The following is a 21,334-nucleotide window of genomic DNA, read 5'->3' as shown; positions in this document are numbered from 1 at the left end:
GGGTTACATATGTCCATCAATTATTTTATAGAACCCCGTTATCATCTATCGATATGTATTCAGTAGTTCATATTTTCTTTTGTTGGCTTATTGGTCACTCTGTTACTTGAATATATTATTAAAAAAGTTTATCCTCTAAAAAAATAGACATCTATGAAAATAATTACTCCTTATATTTTCTTGTTGAAATTTGAATTCAATTTTTTTAAAAATAAATTTTATTAATAGTAACAATTAGGCCACACATATATGCTTACCTTCTATGTAGAAAAAGTTAAAAAGAACAAAAGGTACATTTTTAATAAAGGCAAAAAAAAAATAGTCTAAAAAAAATAAGTGGAATATTCTTTTTCCCAAGTTGAAGTCTATTACAAGTAAAAAAAAATAAAAAATACACATCAAACTTGAAGTCCGTTAACGGCGAATAGGTATAAATTGAATCAATTTTTTTTTTTCATTCGATTTCGGAGCTCATATTGAAGCCTCAAATTAAATTTGAATTGCCACTACAGAGCCCATTTGAGGGTGACGCTCCCAATTATTTTTTTTCATAGTATATCAAGAGTTTGAACTTGAAATCTCTTGTTAAGGGTGAAAATAGTCTCACCGCTACACCACGATCCACGTTTACGAAGTAATATTTAAGGGGCATTATCGGACTAAAAAAACTAAACAAAGGGCCTTTTTGTTCTATTTTCAATAGTTTCAGACTATTTTTGACCCTTTTGCCCTCTCTTTTATTTATCAAAATCTTATTCACTTTACTCCATTACCCTCCTCACTTTCTCAGCCCATCTTCCAACAAAAAGCAGTGGCGACTTTTGCATAAACCAAACTAGGAATCAAATTGGAAGAGAGGAAAAAAATGGTGGACTTGGCTAGGGTTCAAAAGGAGCTCCATGAATGCAACAGAGATGTTCAGGTTTCTGGAATTAATGTTACCCTTAAAGGTGACAGTCTCACTCACTTGATTGGTACAATCCCTGGTCCTGTTGGTACTCCTTACGAAGGCGGTACTTTCAAGATCGATATCACTCTTACTGGTAAACCCTCGCCAATCGCTTCTTAACCTAATTTTTTTAATCGTTTTACATTAATAGGATACATTTAAAAGGGGATTTTTGTTTTTATACGAATTTTGAAGGTGGGGTTTTGTGTTTTTTTTTTTTTTTTTTTGGGGGTTCTAGGGTTTTGAATTTGGATCAGTGTATCAATAAATGGGTGTGTGTTATTGAGGCTTTATTAGGTAAAAATTGAATCTTTTTCAGTTAGTGTGGCATAAGAAAGAATTACGGATAGATTTTGTTTCTTTATTTAATTTGTTGTGTATGGGAAGGGGTTCAATGTCATTGTCATAGTGAACAGCCATTTTAACTAAAAAAGAATTCAGGATTAAGTTGGCAATTGATTTCAATTATACCCGTAATGGCACAATATTGAAGAAGAAGAAATCAAATCTGCTTTTATTTAAAACTATATACCTTGTATTTATTGTTTTCCTTAATGGGCAAAAAAAGAGCTAAAACGAGTATATAGACCTGAACGGAGATGGGTTGGATCACTGTTTATTGTTTTTATTTTGACATATTAATTGTATACCTCTGGTGTTTTCTTAATTTACAACAGTTTTTGTATGGGTTATTTCTGCTGTTTTGATAATGTCAGGTGTTGATCCTCATATTTCAAAGCTGTTCTTTGTTATCAAAATATGCTTAACCCAAAGGGTCTTCCGACTGTTGGTACTGAAATATGTACCTCCTATTACTGGCTTCCTTGCATGAATCATTTTGAAAACAAACTTGTATAGGTATTGAAATCTAGGTGAAAGTCCGCTTACTCACATTGTTGGTGACATCTGAAAATCATCTTGAGTGCTTGATGGTAGGTAAAAAACATGACAAGGTAAAAGGGCCGAGGTTTCCTCGTGTCTGTAGAAAAGAAAATGTACTTTCTGGAGGAGCTCAATCTTATTTTGATAAGGATTAGATAGTCTAGGCAGAAAATTCCAGCACTATCTTTATGTTGTTTATGAATACAACTATTACCATTTTTGATAGAGGCTATTTTCACCCCTTAACTTGTCATGAATTTTCAGTCAGACACTTGAAATGGGGAGACCCCTAAAGTTTGTTAGCAGTAACTCTGTTTTAATGTATGCCTCCTAAATCAAGAAGCTTTGTCTTTGCAGATGGCTACCCATTTGAGCCTCCAAAAATGAAATTCGCCACAAAAGTTTGGTATGAGAAAACATACATGCTCTGTCACCTGTTTTTATTCTTTCTTCTCCTTTGTGGTAACTGAAGCAATACATGTACAACATTTCATACATTGAACTGCTAACTTAGATTGTAATAGGAAGGAATAAACAAATTGCAAATAACCTGCTGAATTGTTAATGATTGCAACTATGGTACCGTCTCTTGTATAATATTGACAACTCATAATTTCCTTACTTTACACTTTTCTATAGTGGACTCAAGTGATGTAGTCAGCATCAGAGCATTTATATTACTTGATAATTTAGAATCATCCAATATAAATTTAAGTTGTGGGAGGTTGGTGAGCGGGGGGTGATGAAAGGATTCTAGAACCAAAATATTCCTCCTAGTAAACTGAGGTTTATAATCATTTATTAAATGCTCAAAAGTTATTTAACGAGAGTTCCATTTTTGAGTTCTAAACTCGTTATGCATCTGTGTCTGCGAATATAATTGTGTCTCCCAGGTTAAACAGTGTTAAAATGGACTTCCTCCGCAATTTGATTAAGTCTAGCATACTCTTTATTCTTTTCTTTTTTACCAAGAAATCCTTGTGGTGCCAACTCCTAGGATCAACCGTAGACATGGGAACAATAGGCCCGCCCGTCTATCCTTCTCCACTTAAATACCCAGCTTAGTTAGTATGGTGAAAGGCTCGAACTTGTAACCAAAGTCACATTTCACCCTTTGCCACTTGACCTAGCCCTATCCTTTTATTCTAACCTCTAGTGTACTCTTTAACTTTAAGCCTAGATTCTTCACACTATTGTTACGTGTTCTATACGTATAATTGAAGAAGTTTTCCTGTTTAACATCAGCAAGTTGTCCTAGCCCCCCACCCCACCCAAAAAAAAATGAAATCTTTACTTGAATATGCTCTGATGAAAACTTGTTTAAAGTTAGGCTAGCTTCCTCTAGTGGGGCTTGAGTATGTCACTTAACCAAGTTTTCAATTTCATCAAATAGGTTCAATAGGTAATCTTTTCACTGTTGAACTATAATTTAATCACAAGACTTGAGTCAATATTTAGCATCACCACTCACCAGCGCTGAGAAAGCCACTTGCACATACTTGGCATTGCCTTGGTGTGTTCAGTGTTGCTACTGTTTTGTCCTAAAATAGTTTCTCAAGGAACCACAAGCATGACATTATCATTATCTCTTATGTTTTTTTAAGTGCCCTACACTTTCTCCACGCATATGCAATTAATAACTGGTTTCAGATGGCCACCTAATATATCATAGGAACTCCTCTATTTTGCTTCCTTAATATTAAAGACACTAGCAGAGCACAGAGATCATTATGGTCATTTCACTGGAGATTAAACATAAAACTCTCTCACATCTATCATTCAACCTGTATTTTCAGTTTTTCACCATAGAATTGATAGCCACAGATACCCCATCACACTGTACACAGCCTCTGCTCCCGTACACACCAACCACCAAAATCACGAGCAATGTGCCACCCGAGGGTGTGGCTAGTGATCAATGAAGTGGGTTGACAACCATGAGATCTCAGGTTCAAATCGCGTGGAATTAACCGAGGTGTCAAGCTGGCTATGACACCACAGTTATCACACCAAAAGAGAGTACGAGCAATGTAAACATCCTTAAGAGTGATATTTTTATAGCAGGATATTCACTACCAAACAACTGTCTCTTACATAGGCCTTGAACACACCACACTGTATCCAATTGGAGTATCAAAGCAGTCCCTTTAATGTATATGATAAAGGTCTTTTTTCTTGTTCCCTTCTAGTGAAATTATGATTCAAGTGCTTTTATGTATTAAATTCCCTTTGAAGGCATCCCAACATAAGTAGTCAAAGTGGAGCAATATGCCTAGACATCCTGAAGGACCAGTGGAGCCCAGCGCTAACTCTCAAGACAGCTCTCCTTTCTATACAAGCATTACTTTCTGCTCCTGAACCTGATGATCCACAAGATGCAGTTGTTGCACAACAGGTGCTTCATACATACAGTATTATCCCCCCCCCCCCTCCCTTTGAATCTTGACCTTATTTGTGTCCTGCATCCCTTCTTCCTTCACCAACTTTCTTTTCTGCTGATCACTCTACTTCTTGCTGTTGCAGTATCTTAGAGACCATCAGACCTTTGTCGGCACAGCTCGTTACTGGACTGAAACTTTTGCAAAAACATCCACACTTGCCGCAGACGAGAAGGTGTGCAATTCTTACATGCTTTTGTTTCCGCTTTTAGTTTTAGTTGCTGCTGGCTACTCACAGTAGACAGAAATTTTTTGTGAAGTCATGGTAGATATTGTATTTTCTGCGGTTCTTTCAAGATCTATTAACAGCGTCCAAATATGCTACTGAATGAGTACAATTAATTCCCCAGATACAAAAGCTTGTGGAAATGGGCTTTCCTGAAGCTCAAGTGAGGAGTACTTTGGAAGCAAATGGTTGGGATGAAAACATGGCACTTGAAAAGCTGTTGTCCAGCTAGAACCCTTCTACTGCAACTCATATTTTGATAAGACAATTATAGCCTTCCAGCAAAAGCTGATGACCAGAATAGAGTCACTCAGTTAATACTGTTGCTTGGCAATCTTGTTTCCGTCTCCTTTATGGTTTGCTGTTGACATCGCTTCACATCCTGTGAAGATTCTGATGTCATTTTTACAATATCAAGCAAATTGCATATGAAACATGGGGAGGAATTGGACTTTCCGGGTGAAATGTTATTTAAATAGTTCAGCCTAAGCTTCCCTAATGCTGTCTTCTTTTGTAAATTTATTCTGCTAAATTACTGTATTATAACCTCTTATTCTCTGAAACTTAGAACTGCATTACATACTCCTTACAGTTTTTTTTTCTATTTAAATTCTATCTATCATCTTCAAGTTTTATACAACCATCTTGTTGCAGGTAATCAATATATTTACTTTTCTTGACAAAGAAAATTTTAATAATACCATCTACTAGTGATGTATATTCTTTTGAACTAATAATGTATAATATTGGATCGAGATGATCTTAATCTGAGATAATAGACAGTGGGGATCTATATAGTTACTCCCTACTTTTGTTTGGGATTGAGGTGTAGCTGTTTTCACTTAATTTAGCAGATTGATAGTGTTGTGTCATATTCTTTTTTGTTGCAAAAAGTTGGTAAAAGTACTAGCCCAGTTTATTATTCTGTTAAGCCAATTTCAAGCATAATTTGGTTGAATCCTGATGTAACAACTGTTTCTCTTTGGTGTCGATGATATAATTTTCTTTTTCTTTCTTCTGGGGTTTGTTTCTGCGAAGATTTCCTGTTTCATGACATAGTTTGGCGGTTGCTTCAGATTACGTTTACTTTAATTTGTCTGTGCAAGTATGGGAAGAAGAGCTTGTTTCCGCAATCTGCCTACAGTTTGAACTTCTGTTAGATATTGTAAATATTTTGATTGTTACCTTGTTTATCGACATAGTGGCTGTGAACTGTGATTAAGGTTTCTAAATTAGTGTATGCACCTTTGACTGCTTGTATTTTAGGAGCTGACTCCCTCTCAAGGTGAAGAAATCAAGTTAATGTACCCTAAGCTAGTAAGTATGCTATTTTATTTAGACTATGGAAGAACTAACCTTGTTTGGTAAATTGTTACACTGTTTAGTTACATTGAATTAGAGTAGTGGAAGAAAATACTAAAGTTACTTTACATAGTTCAAAAGCAAGTAAATTTCAACAGATTTTAAAATTTTAAACTAGAAGTACTAAACTACTTTAAGAAGATATATTAAATAAATAGGAGCCATGTTGCTGATCCACCTGGAGTTGGTGTTCCCTTTAACATTTTATAGCAACAACAGCAGTTAGAGATGATTGGACAAAGAAGAAACTTTAATCATTGGCACAGCAGAACGCATGTATTCTCTTGTAACATCATTTTCTTGAACGTATCACCAAAAAAAGGAAAGAAGCTGTAAATATTATTTTCTACAAGAACTATTTCCTCGTGTGGCAGCAGATTTCATTCGTTAGTTTACCAGTTTGGCTGGTTTTACAGTCAATTAAACTTTCCAGAAGATGGCAGAAAGCATACGCTCATAGGCGGGTAAAGAATTGATATCCACAAAAAGAAGTTAAATGTTTTGGATCAATCAAGACCTTGCTGGACCAAGCCTAAGCAGCTGCAGCCATTGGAACTGATTTATTTACTTGATCGGTAACAAACCCTCTTGACTGCACGAACGATGTCTTCTACCTGTATCAGAAAATTCAAACACATCATGAATGTGTTCATATGAAGGACAACATGGAACATCTAGTTTCAAATGCAATTCACCAATAAAATATGGGAAGAAGTATTCTTCATTGTTTTATTCAGGTATTACCTCTTTATACCTTCAAGTTTCATGCACATTATTTGTGTATTTGCATGGACACGATATATGACTTTAAGATAATCATACTGAAACTCCGGTAACTTGTTCCAACTACTCTCCAAATTTTTTCTCCTAGACTGATATTCCGGGAGACACATTGCACTATTCCATTGGTCAATCAATTAATCAACAATGTCTCAATTTCCAAAGTTAGTTAAGATCAAGAATACAAACATTTGTATTCATTCAGCTCTATGCTGATCAATTTCATATCAATTTCGGGGTGGCCCAGTGGTTTGGGCTTGGGACTTCCATGTTGGAGGTCTCAAGTTCAAAACCCCTTGCCAGCGAAAGCAAGGGGTTTGCCTTCTGGGTCGAGCTCGTCGCACCGGGCTTGCCTAGTGCGGGTTACCTCTCCTATGTGGTTTGCAAGCTATTGCATAGGAGCGGAGGTTTTACCCTGTGCGCACCCAAAAGGATAGCGACTGTGGGTTTCCCTTGTCATCAAAAAAAATTTCATACCAATACTAAATAATGTCTTCTAAAGTAAAGAGGTTCTTTAAATCTAACTATTGTCCCTGCACGAACAGACAAGTCTGTACCCAAACTAAGAAAAATCCTGGCAAACACTGACCCAGTTTAAGCATAATAAAAACAAGTAAATTTTATTTCCAATGATCTGCCTTATATGGATCTTTTGATTCCATTATATTCTTAACCAAATCCATATTTATTCTAAGAAATTATGTCTTTTGACTTAATTTCCTCCATATGATTTTAAGTTTACCTCTTATTCTTTCTATAACTGTCAATCATTGGAGTACCTCACCTACAGACGGGTACATATTAGAGGTCCAAGTAGGACAAGATCAAACTATCTCAGGCGTTCTCTCTTTTTTCTTTTAATCAAGTAAAGTGAGGTGTGCTTCATTAATTTACATCCATGGGATGCTGATAATACCAGCAGCTGAGCAAAGATATCAGCTCCTGTTCATGGTTTGTTTGATGACTTGATCTCTAAATTTAATCAAGTGGCTAACAAAATAAATGAATCAAGAGTAAGTACAAAATAAATGAATCAAGAGTAAGTACATTTCTGTGTTTAGACCAACAGAAAGGTCACTAAACATCTATCCTAGGGCATTCCCTCATTTTATCCTGTGTGTATGATACTTGCACCCTATGTAGGATGTGATCATTGTTTATCATGTCCAATCTTGTATAACCACCTATTCATCTTTATGATCTGCATTTCTACAACACTATCTCGTGGATATGCTGTGCCTATACATTTACTCTCATATAACATGGTTCATGGACAACCTTTTGCACATTTCATTATTTGGCAAATAGTCAGAATTTACCCAGACCTTGGACCACTGAATACTTGCCTATCCAAGAGATGTCATTCTTGGATGTTCAGACCCTAATTCAACATGATATAATCATCTACAGACACCGGAGAGTTCCAAGCTCAACGACGTGTGGATCATTTTTTTTCATCCAGTTAATTTCTATACATACCATTTTATCACAATAACCATATCTATGTTACATGGACTTATTTATGATAGGTCTCCGATATATGTGTGTAAAATATCTGGCCCTGATATGACCGGTGCTTTTTTCTAATTTTTAGTGTATTTTCAAGATTCTTGAAATACCCATGCAATACATGCATTTGAGTTTCAACACAAGTACATCAAGACAGGGGAGATGAAGGATTCTACAAAATATAAGGTCATAACTAGAATCAAACCAAAATTTATGAACTATTTTTTTTTAACATCTAAAATTTATGAACTATTAAAGACCTAAAAAAACCACCAGTTTATGATTAATAAAATATAAAAGCCGAATTGCTGAGAACCAAAGAAAATCTTTGACTACAGACCTGTGGAACAGCCAGTCTTTCAAGATTTGCAGCGTATGGCATAGGAACATCAGCACCTGTTATCCTCTCAATCGGTGCATCAAGATACTCAAAGCTCTCCTCAACCACAGATGCACTAGTAAGATTAGGAAAATGTAATCCGGTAAGTTTCATTGATATCAAAGGAGCTTTACCTTGGTGAACAAACAAACAAAAACAAAATAACAAAGCAGCTCAAGTTTGTTCTAAGACTGTTAGAAGAGAGTAACCAGATTTCAGCGCCAACACCATGTTGTGGAAATCCTTCCTCAACAGTTACAAGTCTGTTGGTTTTCCTCACAGATGCATTAATAGCAGGTCTATCAAGTGGTCGGATTGAGCGCAGATTTATAACCTGATTACAGAAGAGAAAAAGTGAAAAGCAGGAACTTTTTTGTGCTTACCAGTATAAAAGCAAAACTAGTTATGAACTCTCAGGAGTCATACCTCAGCACTAATTCCTTCCTTGGCAAGAATTTCAGCAGCCTATAAAAGTTCAGATGTCATTATGCATAGAATTACACAAGTTGTATGAGACTATTCTTTGTATATTAAGGGCTTTTGCACTAGGATTTAAGACTTCAGCAATTACGAATCAACAATTGTTTTTGAAGGAGGATCAACACTTACTAATTTAACACAATTCAATGCCCAACATGTAATTTTACTCTTCCAAAAATAGTTTTTAACACAAATCAACACACAAAATATAAAGCTAGCTGCTAAAAGCCAGTCAAATTTGAGCCATTAATCACACTTCAAATCTGAACGTTGTCAAATAATTCATGACTTGTGATAATAGTCCTAAATCCATAAAGCAAAAAAAATAATCTTAAATTCAGATAGAATGTTGTGTTTGGTTTGTTCTTTTTCGTTTGCTGTGGACCTGCCTTTAACACTTGTTTATATAAGGCAGGTCCAAATCGTCTGCTTTTGCGGTTAATTTCTTTTCTGTTTCCGCTGTTTTCCTTTCTACTTATTGCTATTAGGTGTAGATATCATGCTCTTGATAAAGACACAACTCCAAACTTTTGAAATCTGTACGGTCGGATACAATTTCTAATACCTCTCCTATATACTCTTCTTTCAGGAGGAAATGATTAGAGCTAGATCTGAAGCCACGTCAAAAGCTCAGCAGCTTGGAGAGGTATTATTACTTGGTGTATGATTGGGCTGTATGCATCTTATCATGTGAATTCACCAAACTGTATTCTTCTTGAGAGACCATAATTTCTACTCCTTCCATTTCAATTTGTTTGTCTTACTTTCCAATGCTATAACTTAATTGAAAGACGGAGACACCTTCTTCTTCATTGTGAGGTGGCCTCAGAATTATGGAGCATGTTTTTTTGTCTCTCTGGCATCAATTGGACCACACCCCTCACTGTTAAGGATGCATATGAGAGTTGGAGTCTATGGAAAGTTGACAAAGCCATCAAGAAGATCTGGATTATGATACCTGCTTGTATTTTTTGGTGTATTTGGTTAGAGAGGAACAAGAGATGTTTTGATGGAGAGTCAACTGCTTTAGGCATTTTGAAGACTAGGTGCACTGAAAATTTGTTTAGTTGGACCAACTTGTATCATGCTGTTAATGCAGAACAACTTCAGGATTTTACTAACTCATTAGCTCTGGCTTAGATAGTTTGTATAGTTAGCCAGAGATTTTTTTGTAAGCTCAAATGCCATATCTTGTAAATTTTGCATCTTCTTGATGCTGTTATTAATACCACTTATCTTATCAAAAAAAAAAAAAGGTGTAGATATCCTTCTACTGTCATGTGCTTCATTGGTTGGAAACAATTATGTTAATTGATATACTCAGATTCAATAAACACTAATCACCCATTTTATATTTCATCTGGATTCAATAACCGTTTTTGTATAAGCAGAGAAACCATCAAAAGGTTGTCACGGAGGATGATGCTGGAATTCATGCAGAAATGGTTCAAACACTGCTAAGGAAAACAGCGACAAACCTTGAGAGCATAGCCAACCATCTTTGAGAAGGCAGTGATTGTCACATCCTTCCCTTCGTGTTCTATCTGTCAATGTTTGTAAAGTAAGGAATAATAGCCCATAAGATAATACAGAAAAAACAATGAAATATACATGGATGAACTTACCTTAGCTTTTCCGATGGGGAGAGAGAAACTAGAATCAAGAGCTTCAGCGGAAATAGGGAAAGACTCACCATATCTGCATCATGAAAATCAAGTCACGAGGATACATTTTAAGGAGAAATAAAGAAAACAACATTTTGGATAACTAAACCCGTAAACTCACAGCAATTCATTTTCCAGAAACACGACAGGATCAGGATCCCTGATAGCAGCTTTGAGCAAGCCACGAGCATCTTCGGAAGAGTACGGAGTTAGTACCTTTAATCCTGGACATGCACTATACCATGCCGCATAGCACTGCAAAAATATTAAAAGAAAGGACCATGGAACTTTATCCAATAAAAAACTTGCAATACACGTGTGCGCTGTGCGCACACATACACACATTGAGAGCTGGAACTTGAAGATAACATCAATGTCAACTAATAACTGACTGAAACAATAAATTTAAAAGATATGCAAATGGATGCTATTGGACTGAAATTAAAAGTTCATGAGATACATTGACAAAGACAATTTGATTCTACATTCCTCCCTCCTTTCTTTGACCTGCATTGAAATCTTCTTTTATCTCAGGTTTTTCATTAGAGCACTCCGAAAAGAAGGGGCAAAGGCGAAAAAGCTTTTCTTTCACAAAAAAGTATCAAAACAATAAAAAAACTTTTATTATCAAAGAAGAAGTCCTTTCCTTCATCAAAATTATGTTCCCTTCCATCAACAAGATGAGCAATATTTCCACCCATAAAACAATGAACGTCATGAATAAAATTTAAAAACATGTACATTTGAAATTCTAACACTGCATAAAAATAGGAGAATTAGGCGCACGACTTAAAAACCATGCAAGACTCAAGAATCAATGCAACTGAGTTGCAAAATGCAAAAGTTAATCATAGTGACTGGCGTAAGTCTTTAGTGCAAATACTGTTTACAATTATCTTTCGCGAAATGGCCCTAATTTCTTTTAGCCACTGCCCTGATAATTTCCCAAGAAAAAAATTACCCTTGTTATTCTTCACGGCTCTTAGAATTATTTATTCAGCCAAAGTTCATCAAACAGAAAAGATCTCGGCGGTATTCACAGACCTCTACTTATTTTATAAGTTTTTTAAAGACTAATTTTACAAGCAATGTTGCTATATCAATCACTTAGATGGATAACAACCCTAAAAATTAGCCTTTCCAGCATCGGGTACGGTACCAAACTATCTGTAGATGACTAGATATATTCAGAACGTTCAGCATGCAGCAGGAAAGTGGTCTGATCAGAATACAAAAAACCCTTACTCACATCTAGTGCCTCACCAGTCACCAATCCATTAGCCAAGTTAGCTTGGTAATAGTTAAAAGCCATCTCCCTGTCTACTAATATACCCATACCATGTTCCATCTATATAAGATTATTAACTAAAGCCAACAACTTAAAAAAAATCCATACAAAACCAGAAAGCAGAATATCAAAAAAATCTAGAGTAACAGTTCTGTGTAATTTTGCTATTTGGCTCCAGTTAAGAATCAACTCCATTAGTGAGTGTGGCTAGCACATCATTACTACCAACCTCAAAGAAAGACATAAGATCAAATGTAGAACTGTTAAATAATATAAACAGTGTAGCTTAATTCGACTACACTTGAAGGAAACCCAACACCAGCAAACCGCAGCACACCACATTTTCAGGTCATAAACATACCTGAGAGTGTTGGGCACCAACACCAGCTGCAGCACCATTAGGACCCCTGAAAACAATGGGCACAGATATCTGACCAGCAGACATGTAGTTTGACTTTGCAGCAGAATTGATAATATGGTCAATTGCCTGCAAAAAGTTAGGTATAATATATTATGCATGTGCACACGGTTACAATTGCATAAAGCCTTAGCCTCAAGAAATATTGTCAACATAACACGGTCTACCTAAAACATGCTTAGTGAGAACCCACCACCTATGTGCTTGTCGCATTTGCATACAGGAGATGTCATTGTACGCAGAAGGGGGAAGAATAGGATGCAGATGCGAAGTTGGTCAGGGAGATAACGGTTGGAGGAATATATTTTTCTATCTGCAGGGGAAACAAGCTCCGCACACAGTTGGCCTCTACATAGTTGATCAATAGCCATTTACAGTCCCCACCTATAATCTATTTCCTAGTTTACATTGAGGAGAGGGGAAGTTGACACTACTTCAGAAACAAAGCACCTGTCCTACAGGCTGTTGTTAATTTTAGATCATGATTTCTATGAGTATAACACAAATTTAAGCATGGAAGTGATCTCATCTACATTTTGTTACTTGATTTCTAGTGACTGAAGTAGAAGCTGCACCCTCCACCCCTCCTTCGAGACCTCTTAGTATTGTGTTTGCATTTAATTCAATCAGCTCATTTCCAGAAGACAAGGAAAACATCAAGTTACTCCATGTTATAAATATTAACTAGATTCCAAAACAATCATACACGATCAAAATTGTTTGCATGTTTTGCTTAAGTCATCATTCTTAGCACGACCTTATTAATGGGTACTCTGAACTCATTCATACATAAAATACATACGGGAATTGTTCAATGACATTGGCAGATGATATTCACATACTTATGTTCAAGGTAAGAACAAATAGATCAATAAATATTAAGAAGATTAGACAAGAAGTCTATCAGAAGTTCAACCTGCATGGAAAAGTTGAATGTCATGAATTCGATTACGGGCCTTAGACCATGGTAAGCTGCACCAACTCCAATTCCAGTAAATCCAGCCTAGGAAAGAACAAAAAATGGTTCAAGCGTTTTATTATGTATGTTCAAGAAAGAAAGGAGACGCAGCAGTTTCATGATTGGAGCACAAGGAGCAACCTCAGTAATTGGTGTATCGATAACCCTTTGCGGCCCATATTTTGTCAGAAGCCCCTTTGTAATCTGGAAAAAAAAAAAAAAAAACTCACGCACTTAAGTAAATGATTCTCATTGCAAAGAGTGCCAATAACAATGCAAGACTTGAAAAAATTGTGAATAGACCCATTTCTAACCTTATAGGCACCCTGGTACTCACCAACCTGAGCAAACATAACAGAGATTAAGATTTTTTTCCTTTATAACAAATGTAAAATAACACAGATCAAGATTAAATGAAAACATTAGTAGTGACAGATATCTGCAGCAACAATAACAACAAAACAGCCACCTTAGCAACAACAACTATGCCTCAATCCCAAACTAGTTAGGGTTGCTACTATTTGCAACAACACATTACAACAGGACAACCATGCCTCAAACCAAACTATCATGGTTGACTATATGAACCCTCCATCATTATCTGGGCCTTTTTTACAGGTAAAATTACACTTTTACAATTTTAAACAAAAACTTTGATTGTACCTCTTCCCCCATAACGAAGACCTTAGGATCCGCAGACATTTCTTCATCTAAAGCTGAATTTAGTGCGTCACGCACTGTCATCTACAAAGAGATCAAATTACTCCACTATCAGCATCAGTAAACATCAACCAAATATATAGACCAACAAAGTCAGATAGGAAAAACAAAAAAATCACCTCTTTAACTGCGGAAGAGTAAGTTCTAGATGCAAATACTCTACTTCCCACCAAGAACTTGTTCTGTAATCGTAAATCCAAATTCACCATTTAAATACACAAAATCCACCTCAAAAATAAATATATTAAAAAACTGTAACTTATTCTCACCAAATCGGAAATCCTTCTATTGGCCATTGTTCGACCTATAATTCCAGACATGTCTGGTCCTTGTTAGCTAAAATTCAAAATCCTAATAATAAACACAAAATATATAAGTCAAATCTGCTTGAGGAAAAGCAGATGCAACATACATTGATCAATGAATACATCTACAGTTAATAGAAGTAGATACCAATAATCTCAACAGATCACGAAAACTCGATCTGGAAATTAACTATTACTGCTAATTATTACAGTTGTTATTAGGTGTTTGGTGGTGGCAGGCTCTGAGAAAAGTGGAGAAAGTTCGATTTTCCTGTTTACCTTGTTAATGGCGGACGATTATGGGACCCCGAGAGCAAAGGCTGTACTCCGACTCCTCTCTCCCTTTGAAGGACAAAATTGCCCGATAATATTGTCCACGGAATATATATGTCTGCTACCAATGAATATGAATATTTAATCAATTAACACTTTGTTTGGTCTTTGGATCATCGTTAAATATTGTTTCATAATGTATTCTATCATTTTGTAACGGTAACGTTTGTATAGATTAGTTTATAAATATTATTTTTCATTGCTATATAATATCATCTATTAATAATTTGAAGAATATTATTACAAGAAGAGTTAGTGTGTCAGTAGGCTACTAATATAAAATGTAGGATAAGAGATAAAATGAAAATATTAAAATAAATAAAGATAAAATGAGAAAGTTATTGACGTAATTATTACATAAAATGAAATGTTTCATCTTTATCTAACTGATGAATTTGACAATACAATATAATAAAATTTAAATAACATTGTATATAAACTAACAATATAATACTCTCTAATCTAGTGGAAAAATATGTAACAATTTTCTTAAACTTTGAACTATGAACCACTTAATATGGACTAGAGAAAGCATGTAACAACAATTCAATCAAGTTATTAATAGTTTAATTGATTGGCTATTGCACTTTCATCTTATTGACGAAGATTTTACTCCCCACCTTATAATCCTCTCTCTTTATGTTTAATTATTTTATTTATTTATTTTTAAGAGAAAGAAGAATATTTAACCATTATCCTCTTATTAAAGTCCCTTTTCATATTCCTTTTTTTTTTCTTCTGGTTTTAGGGCTCTTGGGACTTCTGAAGGGTTACCATTGGACAAGTATATATGTAGCATTGACTTATAAATTTAATTTCTTTTTCCTATTATGTTATTACATTATTTTCAAATCCATTTTTTTTTAAAAAGTAAGTGACCAAGATAACACACTATTACTAGTATAGTCAAATACCCCTATCTTCCTCTCATGAAAAAACGAAGGAACATAATTTCTACAACTAGATGCTAGCAGGCAATGATTAATCCAAACATTTTCTATTTGTACCACTAATCTTAAGGTAAAACACTTATTTGTATCGTATGTTTATATTAAAATAATATATTTTACTATAATTAAGTGATTTAGTGAAGTAAAAATATAGATTATTAATCATGGTTTAATGAAATATTTGCAAGTTGGGTGATAACATGGGCAATGACAAATCATTGCAAAAACCTTAAGAAGACATAAATATAGGTGGAATAATTATAGTACAATATATTTGAGTGATATATATATACACGTAATATAATTTTGTATATTTGGAATAGCTTAGATATAGTCCTACATAATACTATATGATAGGTGGCCGAGAAGTCCAATGGTACGTCCATGAATAAAATTATAGCGTTATACGATTTAAGTATAAATATTCATACATATACATTATATGAATTTTGTATATTTGGTTTAGCTTAGATAGCCCTACGTACATAAATTATATGAAAAATTATTATGCATACTATAAAATAGTACTAATACCCCAAAATGGTAAATATATATTATACATCGAACGTTCTAGCTAAACAACAAGTAGAAATATATATACATCAACAAAATGTATTGAAGAACATTTAATTTACAAATAAATTCAATAATATGTTCTATTGAACGTTGTTACACTTATATATATATCTCAAATTTACGATACATGAAGCCTTAAAGAACCTTCTATTATAATTATTTCATATAGAGTCAAAAGAGAGAAATAGAATGCACAAGAGAACAAACAAAACAAAGCAATGTGTAGAGGTGTTTTAATAATTCCCCTTCGCATGCCATATATTATATGATCAAGATTCAAGAAGCTACTTTATGATGATAATGATGATCAGTGGATCGAGTTGAAGAGTTAGATGATGATCGAACATTCAACAAGTTCTTTGGTAGCACTTTTCTAAAAGTACTTCTCTTTCGTATTTCTTTCTTCTCCTCCTTCCCCACCGACGATTCCGACTCCGACTCTGATTCCTGTACCAAATTGTCAATCTTATAAGTTCAATATTATACTCTGTTCAAATGTACGTGACACTATTCTAATTTTCAAATTTTTCTTTGACCGTATATGCATTTTAAATATTTTGGATTGTTCAATATTATACTTCTAGTATTTTTTACGTGATTTCAAAATTTATAAGAAGTTTCACTCAAAAAAATTGAACGATGCAATATAGATGAAACAAAAACGATGTATAAATGGATAGACGTTGCTACCACTTCTAATTAATTACTAGCAATTTTAACGTCTCTACATAACATATACTAGTAACAACAAGGCATGCAGGCAAGAACGTATTCAAAACGAGCAAGGTAATTGATAGATTTGTGTGTATATATATTACTTCTCCATTTTAATCTTTATCAATACACCATGTTATGATGGAAAGATAAAAATATTTTACACCTTTTGAAGAAAAAAAGAATTGGCAAAAAATAAAGAAGGAAAAGAATATTCATAATTGATAAATCTTATTGAAAACAAAGAAAATTTATACATATCCATTCCCTTTTTAGCTATGAATTTTTTGGCTAATTAGCTTTTTCTCTAAAAGAAAAAAAAGCAATGCAAAAGAACATAACTAATTGTGAAAATCACATGCACACCTTTGTTGATGATATGGTAGTTGCAACTGGGGTAACGTCCTTCAAGCCCACCTTATTATAACCTTCACGCATTATAACACAATTATTATGTTATCGATCAAGAGCTATAGTAAAATTAGTCAATTTTTTTATTGATACATACACATACCGTCATTAATCTTTTTTGTTTCAACATCCTTATCGGTAAAATAAACCCTAAAACTCGGTGAACCAGGGAAAGCATTACCATCCTCCTCACCAGCATGAACCTTTTTAATCGCCCTTTGATCATCATCGTCATGACCATCATCCTCCTCCTCGGCCTCATCTTCATGTAGTAGTAGTCTACCCTTTTCATCATTTTTTTCCGCTTCCTCAACCATTGTCCTTATTTTCGCGACCCTTTTTTCATCATTTTCATCTTTATATGCCTTGGGTGCGACATAGTTCAAATCAACATCACATTTTAGAGCAGAAATGGTAAGTCTATCATCATTTTCAGGCATTAACAACATTGGTTGTGTTTTTGGAGGGATATTGCATTTGTTTGATTGTTTCTTTCTAGTAGGGAAATTTGGGAGAATTGATCTATTAGGTGTGGCGACGCCATTGGCATCTATCTTGGAAACGCCACAACCCATTCTAAGAAGTCTGTAAAATGGCATTTCAATTCCTTCCAAAAATAAGGAATTGAAAGGCAAGGCCTAAATGAATGGGAAAAGAAAGAATCTAATAAAGGTGAAAGTAAAATTTAAATTATCCCTCTCCATTCAATATACCAACCAACATTTTCATAACATGTGTAATTTTATTACATACATATAGTTAAATTAGTTATGTTAGGATATATATGCATTTTTTTTATAATATGACTCAATTGTAGATATATATCCTTCTTTGCTTGATAAGAGGAGTATATTATTTGCTTTGCTATGTGATTTTAATTTTTATATGCCAACAATATATATCCTGCCTATATTGTTTTAATGAATATAGTGTTTGAATAGATTGGATTGTTCTCTGTCTTTACATAATGTTACATATTCATAATTTGAATGATAAACCCTCACAAGAAAAGTAGGATACAAAGTAGAGGTATTATGAAAAAGTAAGGTAATTGATAAAATAGAATTATTAAATAATAAGTAAAGACAACATAAGAAGAAAATATTAAGGTAACGACGTAATCACATCAAATCGGTCGTTACATAAAATGAGTCTTTTCGTCGTTACCTAATAATAAATTTAAACAATACAATATAATTTAAGTAACAATTAAAATAAATATTATATTCAAACTAACAATATAATATACAATACAATACAATACAATAGGTAACAACCAAAATCAATTTTGTCCAAATATACTTTTTAAATGACTTCTTTCTTATTTGACATTGGACTCGAGACGGGCCATCAACTTACGGACGCTTAATGGGCTTAGAAGTCTAAAACTTGTTAAACTTATGGACCGATCCAATACAACTATTTAACTATTTGATATTAGTTCATCTTCCGGTTTAGGGTTTTTGCAAAAAGTTCAAATCGATAAAACTTCCGTCTAATCGGAAAAAGTCACTAGATTTGCTCCGTCAAAGTTTCCATGGATCCTTCAGCTCTTAAGTCACCAGAATTGCAGCATTTTCTCAATGTGAGTTTTTCAGATTCGATAGATTGTATTTTTCTGTTTATACACACTCATGCAAGCACATTTTACTAATCCATTCGGCATTCGATTTTGTTCTGGACGATTACTTGAGCTGCTTTAGTCAAATAGTTTAAAATGGAACAGTGCTCAATAATGCTTCATTTGAATTTCTGTAATTATTGATCTGGTTAGTTGAGAAACTGGTTCCTATTGTTTTTCTCCTTGGCTTAGATTCATAAAGTCTAATTTTTGTGAGAGAAGATAAGGCAATCACCTGGAATAACCCTCCAACACGAGGTAGTACTATAGAATAAAGGGGAACCAAAATTTGAGTTTGTGATTTTGAGGCCACTTTTGCTTTTGAGTAAAGCATTAAGGAGACTGGAAAAACAGTATATGCTGCAAATTCCTATAAGGAATGAAACTAGAATCACTTAAAAGTTTCTATGAAGCTGTTTGAATAAATTTGCAGCTTATAAAACTAGTAAAAAGTTTTTTTTTTTGGGTTCAATTATGTTATGAAGCTCCTTGAATGAATTTACAGCTCTTAAACTAGTGAGAAGATAACTTTTGAGCTCATTTATCTTTATCACTGTTTGATCTTACTCAAGCTACATGAAAAGTGTAGTATTTGCCAGTTACCTTTTTGCTTGCGGGATGGCTGATTATGTCCCAAGTCTTGTGCCATCAATCTACCAGGAAGGCACTCAGTGAAGGTCATCTACAAGAAACTTGGATACCATCTTGGAAAAACCATGATTCGTTAAAGTTGATCTTTAACTCATTATTTTTGGATTTTACTTTAAATGCTTAATGAAGTAGTCTCTGATTTTCTTTTCACCAGAATCTATAAGCTGAAGTTAATTCTTGTGCTGCAATATTTTGAGGCCTATTGGACACAACATACTAGTAAAATAGGATCTTAGTCATGTATTGCCTCAAGAATTTGTTTTTTTTCTCTGAATAACAGTTTATTTCAAAGCTTCTCCAGTTACTTCTTAACATTTTTTTCCTCATAACTTCAGTAAATATGTAATGAAATACACACATATCTGTCAACCATTCCCTGCCTCTTCACAAAAATACATATTTGTGAGGATCATTCTGATCTTGTTCATTGCCTTTTCCTTTTTCTCCAATATTAGGCTAAGAGGTTCAGAGTGCTTTGGTTAAGCTACTTGAGTGCAGAATCTTGTATCCCTAGAGTGTATAAAAATAATACCCAATAGAATGTATTAGTAATGCAAACATTAATAATGCATGTATTAGTTATGCATATATTATTTCTTATGCATTGTTTGGTTTGATGTATTAAAAATAGTATGCATTGTATAAAATATTTATTTACCAAAGTATCCTTCACAATTATGGTGGAAAAGATGTAAAAGTACTTTTGAGGGGTAATTGGGTTTTTAACCATATTAATGCATGTATTAAATCCTTTGCATTACTAATACCTAGAAATCTATGGTATTAGTAATACACTACTCAATACACAATAAGCATTAGTTATACATAGCATGAAAAAATGCACCAAACAAGGGATTACTAATACATATAATTAAAGCATGCATTATTTTTGCTAATACACTACCAAACGCCCCCTTATAGTATTAGAATGGATATTACATGACTTGGAATTGCGTGCTGACTTGATTTGATTAAGTTTCCCCCCCTGGTGTTGAGCAATTTATAAAACATAAGTTCTCCAGTTAACTGTTGTGTTTTGCTTTTCTTAGGGTTCTGATATGGTTAAGTGTCTTCATCTCACTAATTTTTGCTCCGCAATTCTTGATTTTCTACAGCAAGAGAAGGAAAGGGCCATGATCAATGAAATGGTTGGAAAGCTTACAAGTGCTTGCTGGGATAAATGTATCACTGGCACACCTGGAAGCAAGTTCAGCTCCAGTGAATCTAATTGTCTATCTAACTGTGCACAACGCTATATGGAAATGAGCCTCATGATTGTCAAACGATTTCAGAGCATGCAGTGAAGAACAATTAGCTGCATAATAGGCACACTTCCCATTCCTTTGTGCCAATGAAAACTAAAATGTACACTGTTGATTACTTGGTAGCAATTACAATTCGCACAAAGGTCTGTTCTCAATACATTGATTGATTTTAGCAGATGGTTAATTTACTTGCCGCAGATGGATGCTATCTCTCATTTGGGATTTTTGTAATGTAGATCAATAAATTGATTAGTTATGTATTTTTTTTGGGAATTAAATGTCCAAAACATGAATGGAGAATGTTGAATTTGGAACATCTCTTGTAGAATTGAATCACTTCTATAGAACTTTCCTGCAAATCAGTTAAATTTTGTCACAAAAGTACTCGTCTTTATTTAAATTTAAATAACCTATCTTTGATCTTTATTCCTCTGAATGTGATCTAAAACATCGTA

General features: G+C 34.2%; 3 protein-coding genes and 1 long non-coding RNA gene across 4 annotated transcripts; 2 read left to right on the top strand and 2 right to left on the bottom strand.

Moving 5' to 3' along the window:
* Positions 1-781: 781 nt before the first annotated feature.
* LOC102588892 (ubiquitin-conjugating enzyme E2 27-like) lies at positions 782-4,867 on the top strand. Its single transcript, NM_001288460.1, is given in 5 exon segments — positions 782-1,043; positions 2,189-2,237; positions 4,067-4,226; positions 4,355-4,444; positions 4,620-4,867. Coding segments are annotated over 5 exon segments (585 nt in total). The 5' UTR covers positions 782-865; the 3' UTR covers positions 4,728-4,867.
* A 1,222-nt stretch (positions 4,868-6,089) lies between these two features.
* LOC102588566 (pyruvate dehydrogenase E1 component subunit beta-1, mitochondrial-like) lies at positions 6,090-14,748 on the bottom strand. The gene is made up of 15 exons (XM_015308793.1): positions 14,638-14,748; positions 14,323-14,404; positions 14,173-14,235; positions 13,997-14,077; positions 13,648-13,674; positions 13,475-13,537; positions 13,292-13,378; positions 12,319-12,444; positions 10,791-10,924; positions 10,631-10,703; positions 10,484-10,549; positions 8,952-8,990; positions 8,735-8,859; positions 8,487-8,601; positions 6,090-6,471 (listed from the first exon to the last, which is right to left on the bottom strand). The coding sequence occupies exons 2-15, from the start codon at positions 14,371-14,373 to the stop codon at positions 6,418-6,420; spliced, it is 1,104 nt and encodes a 367-aa protein (XP_015164279.1). The 5' UTR covers positions 14,374-14,404; positions 14,638-14,748; the 3' UTR covers positions 6,090-6,417.
* Positions 14,749-16,630: 1,882 nt separating this feature from the next.
* Positions 16,631-17,463, bottom strand: LOC102588347 (uncharacterized). Its single transcript, XR_367339.1, has 3 exons — positions 17,446-17,463; positions 17,298-17,359; positions 16,631-16,664 (listed from the first exon to the last, which is right to left on the bottom strand). It is a non-coding gene; the product is annotated as an uncharacterized lncRNA (long non-coding RNA).
* A 1,323-nt stretch (positions 17,464-18,786) lies between these two features.
* LOC102588018 (mitochondrial import inner membrane translocase subunit TIM8) lies at positions 18,787-21,241 on the top strand. Its single transcript, XM_006347287.2, has 2 exons — positions 18,787-18,927; positions 20,730-21,241. Exons 1-2 carry the CDS (start codon positions 18,880-18,882, stop codon positions 20,916-20,918), a joined length of 237 nt encoding a protein of 78 aa, XP_006347349.1. The 5' UTR covers positions 18,787-18,879; the 3' UTR covers positions 20,919-21,241.
* Positions 21,242-21,334: the final 93 nt, after the last annotated feature.

This window comes from Solanum tuberosum, unplaced genomic scaffold (assembly GCF_000226075.1).
Source record: "Solanum tuberosum cultivar DM 1-3 516 R44 unplaced genomic scaffold, SolTub_3.0 scf00087, whole genome shotgun sequence".
Classification (NCBI taxonomy): domain Eukaryota; kingdom Viridiplantae; phylum Streptophyta; class Magnoliopsida; order Solanales; family Solanaceae; genus Solanum; species Solanum tuberosum.
The sequence above is the reverse complement of the archived record's forward strand: the minus strand, read 5'-3'. Positions and strand labels throughout refer to the sequence as shown.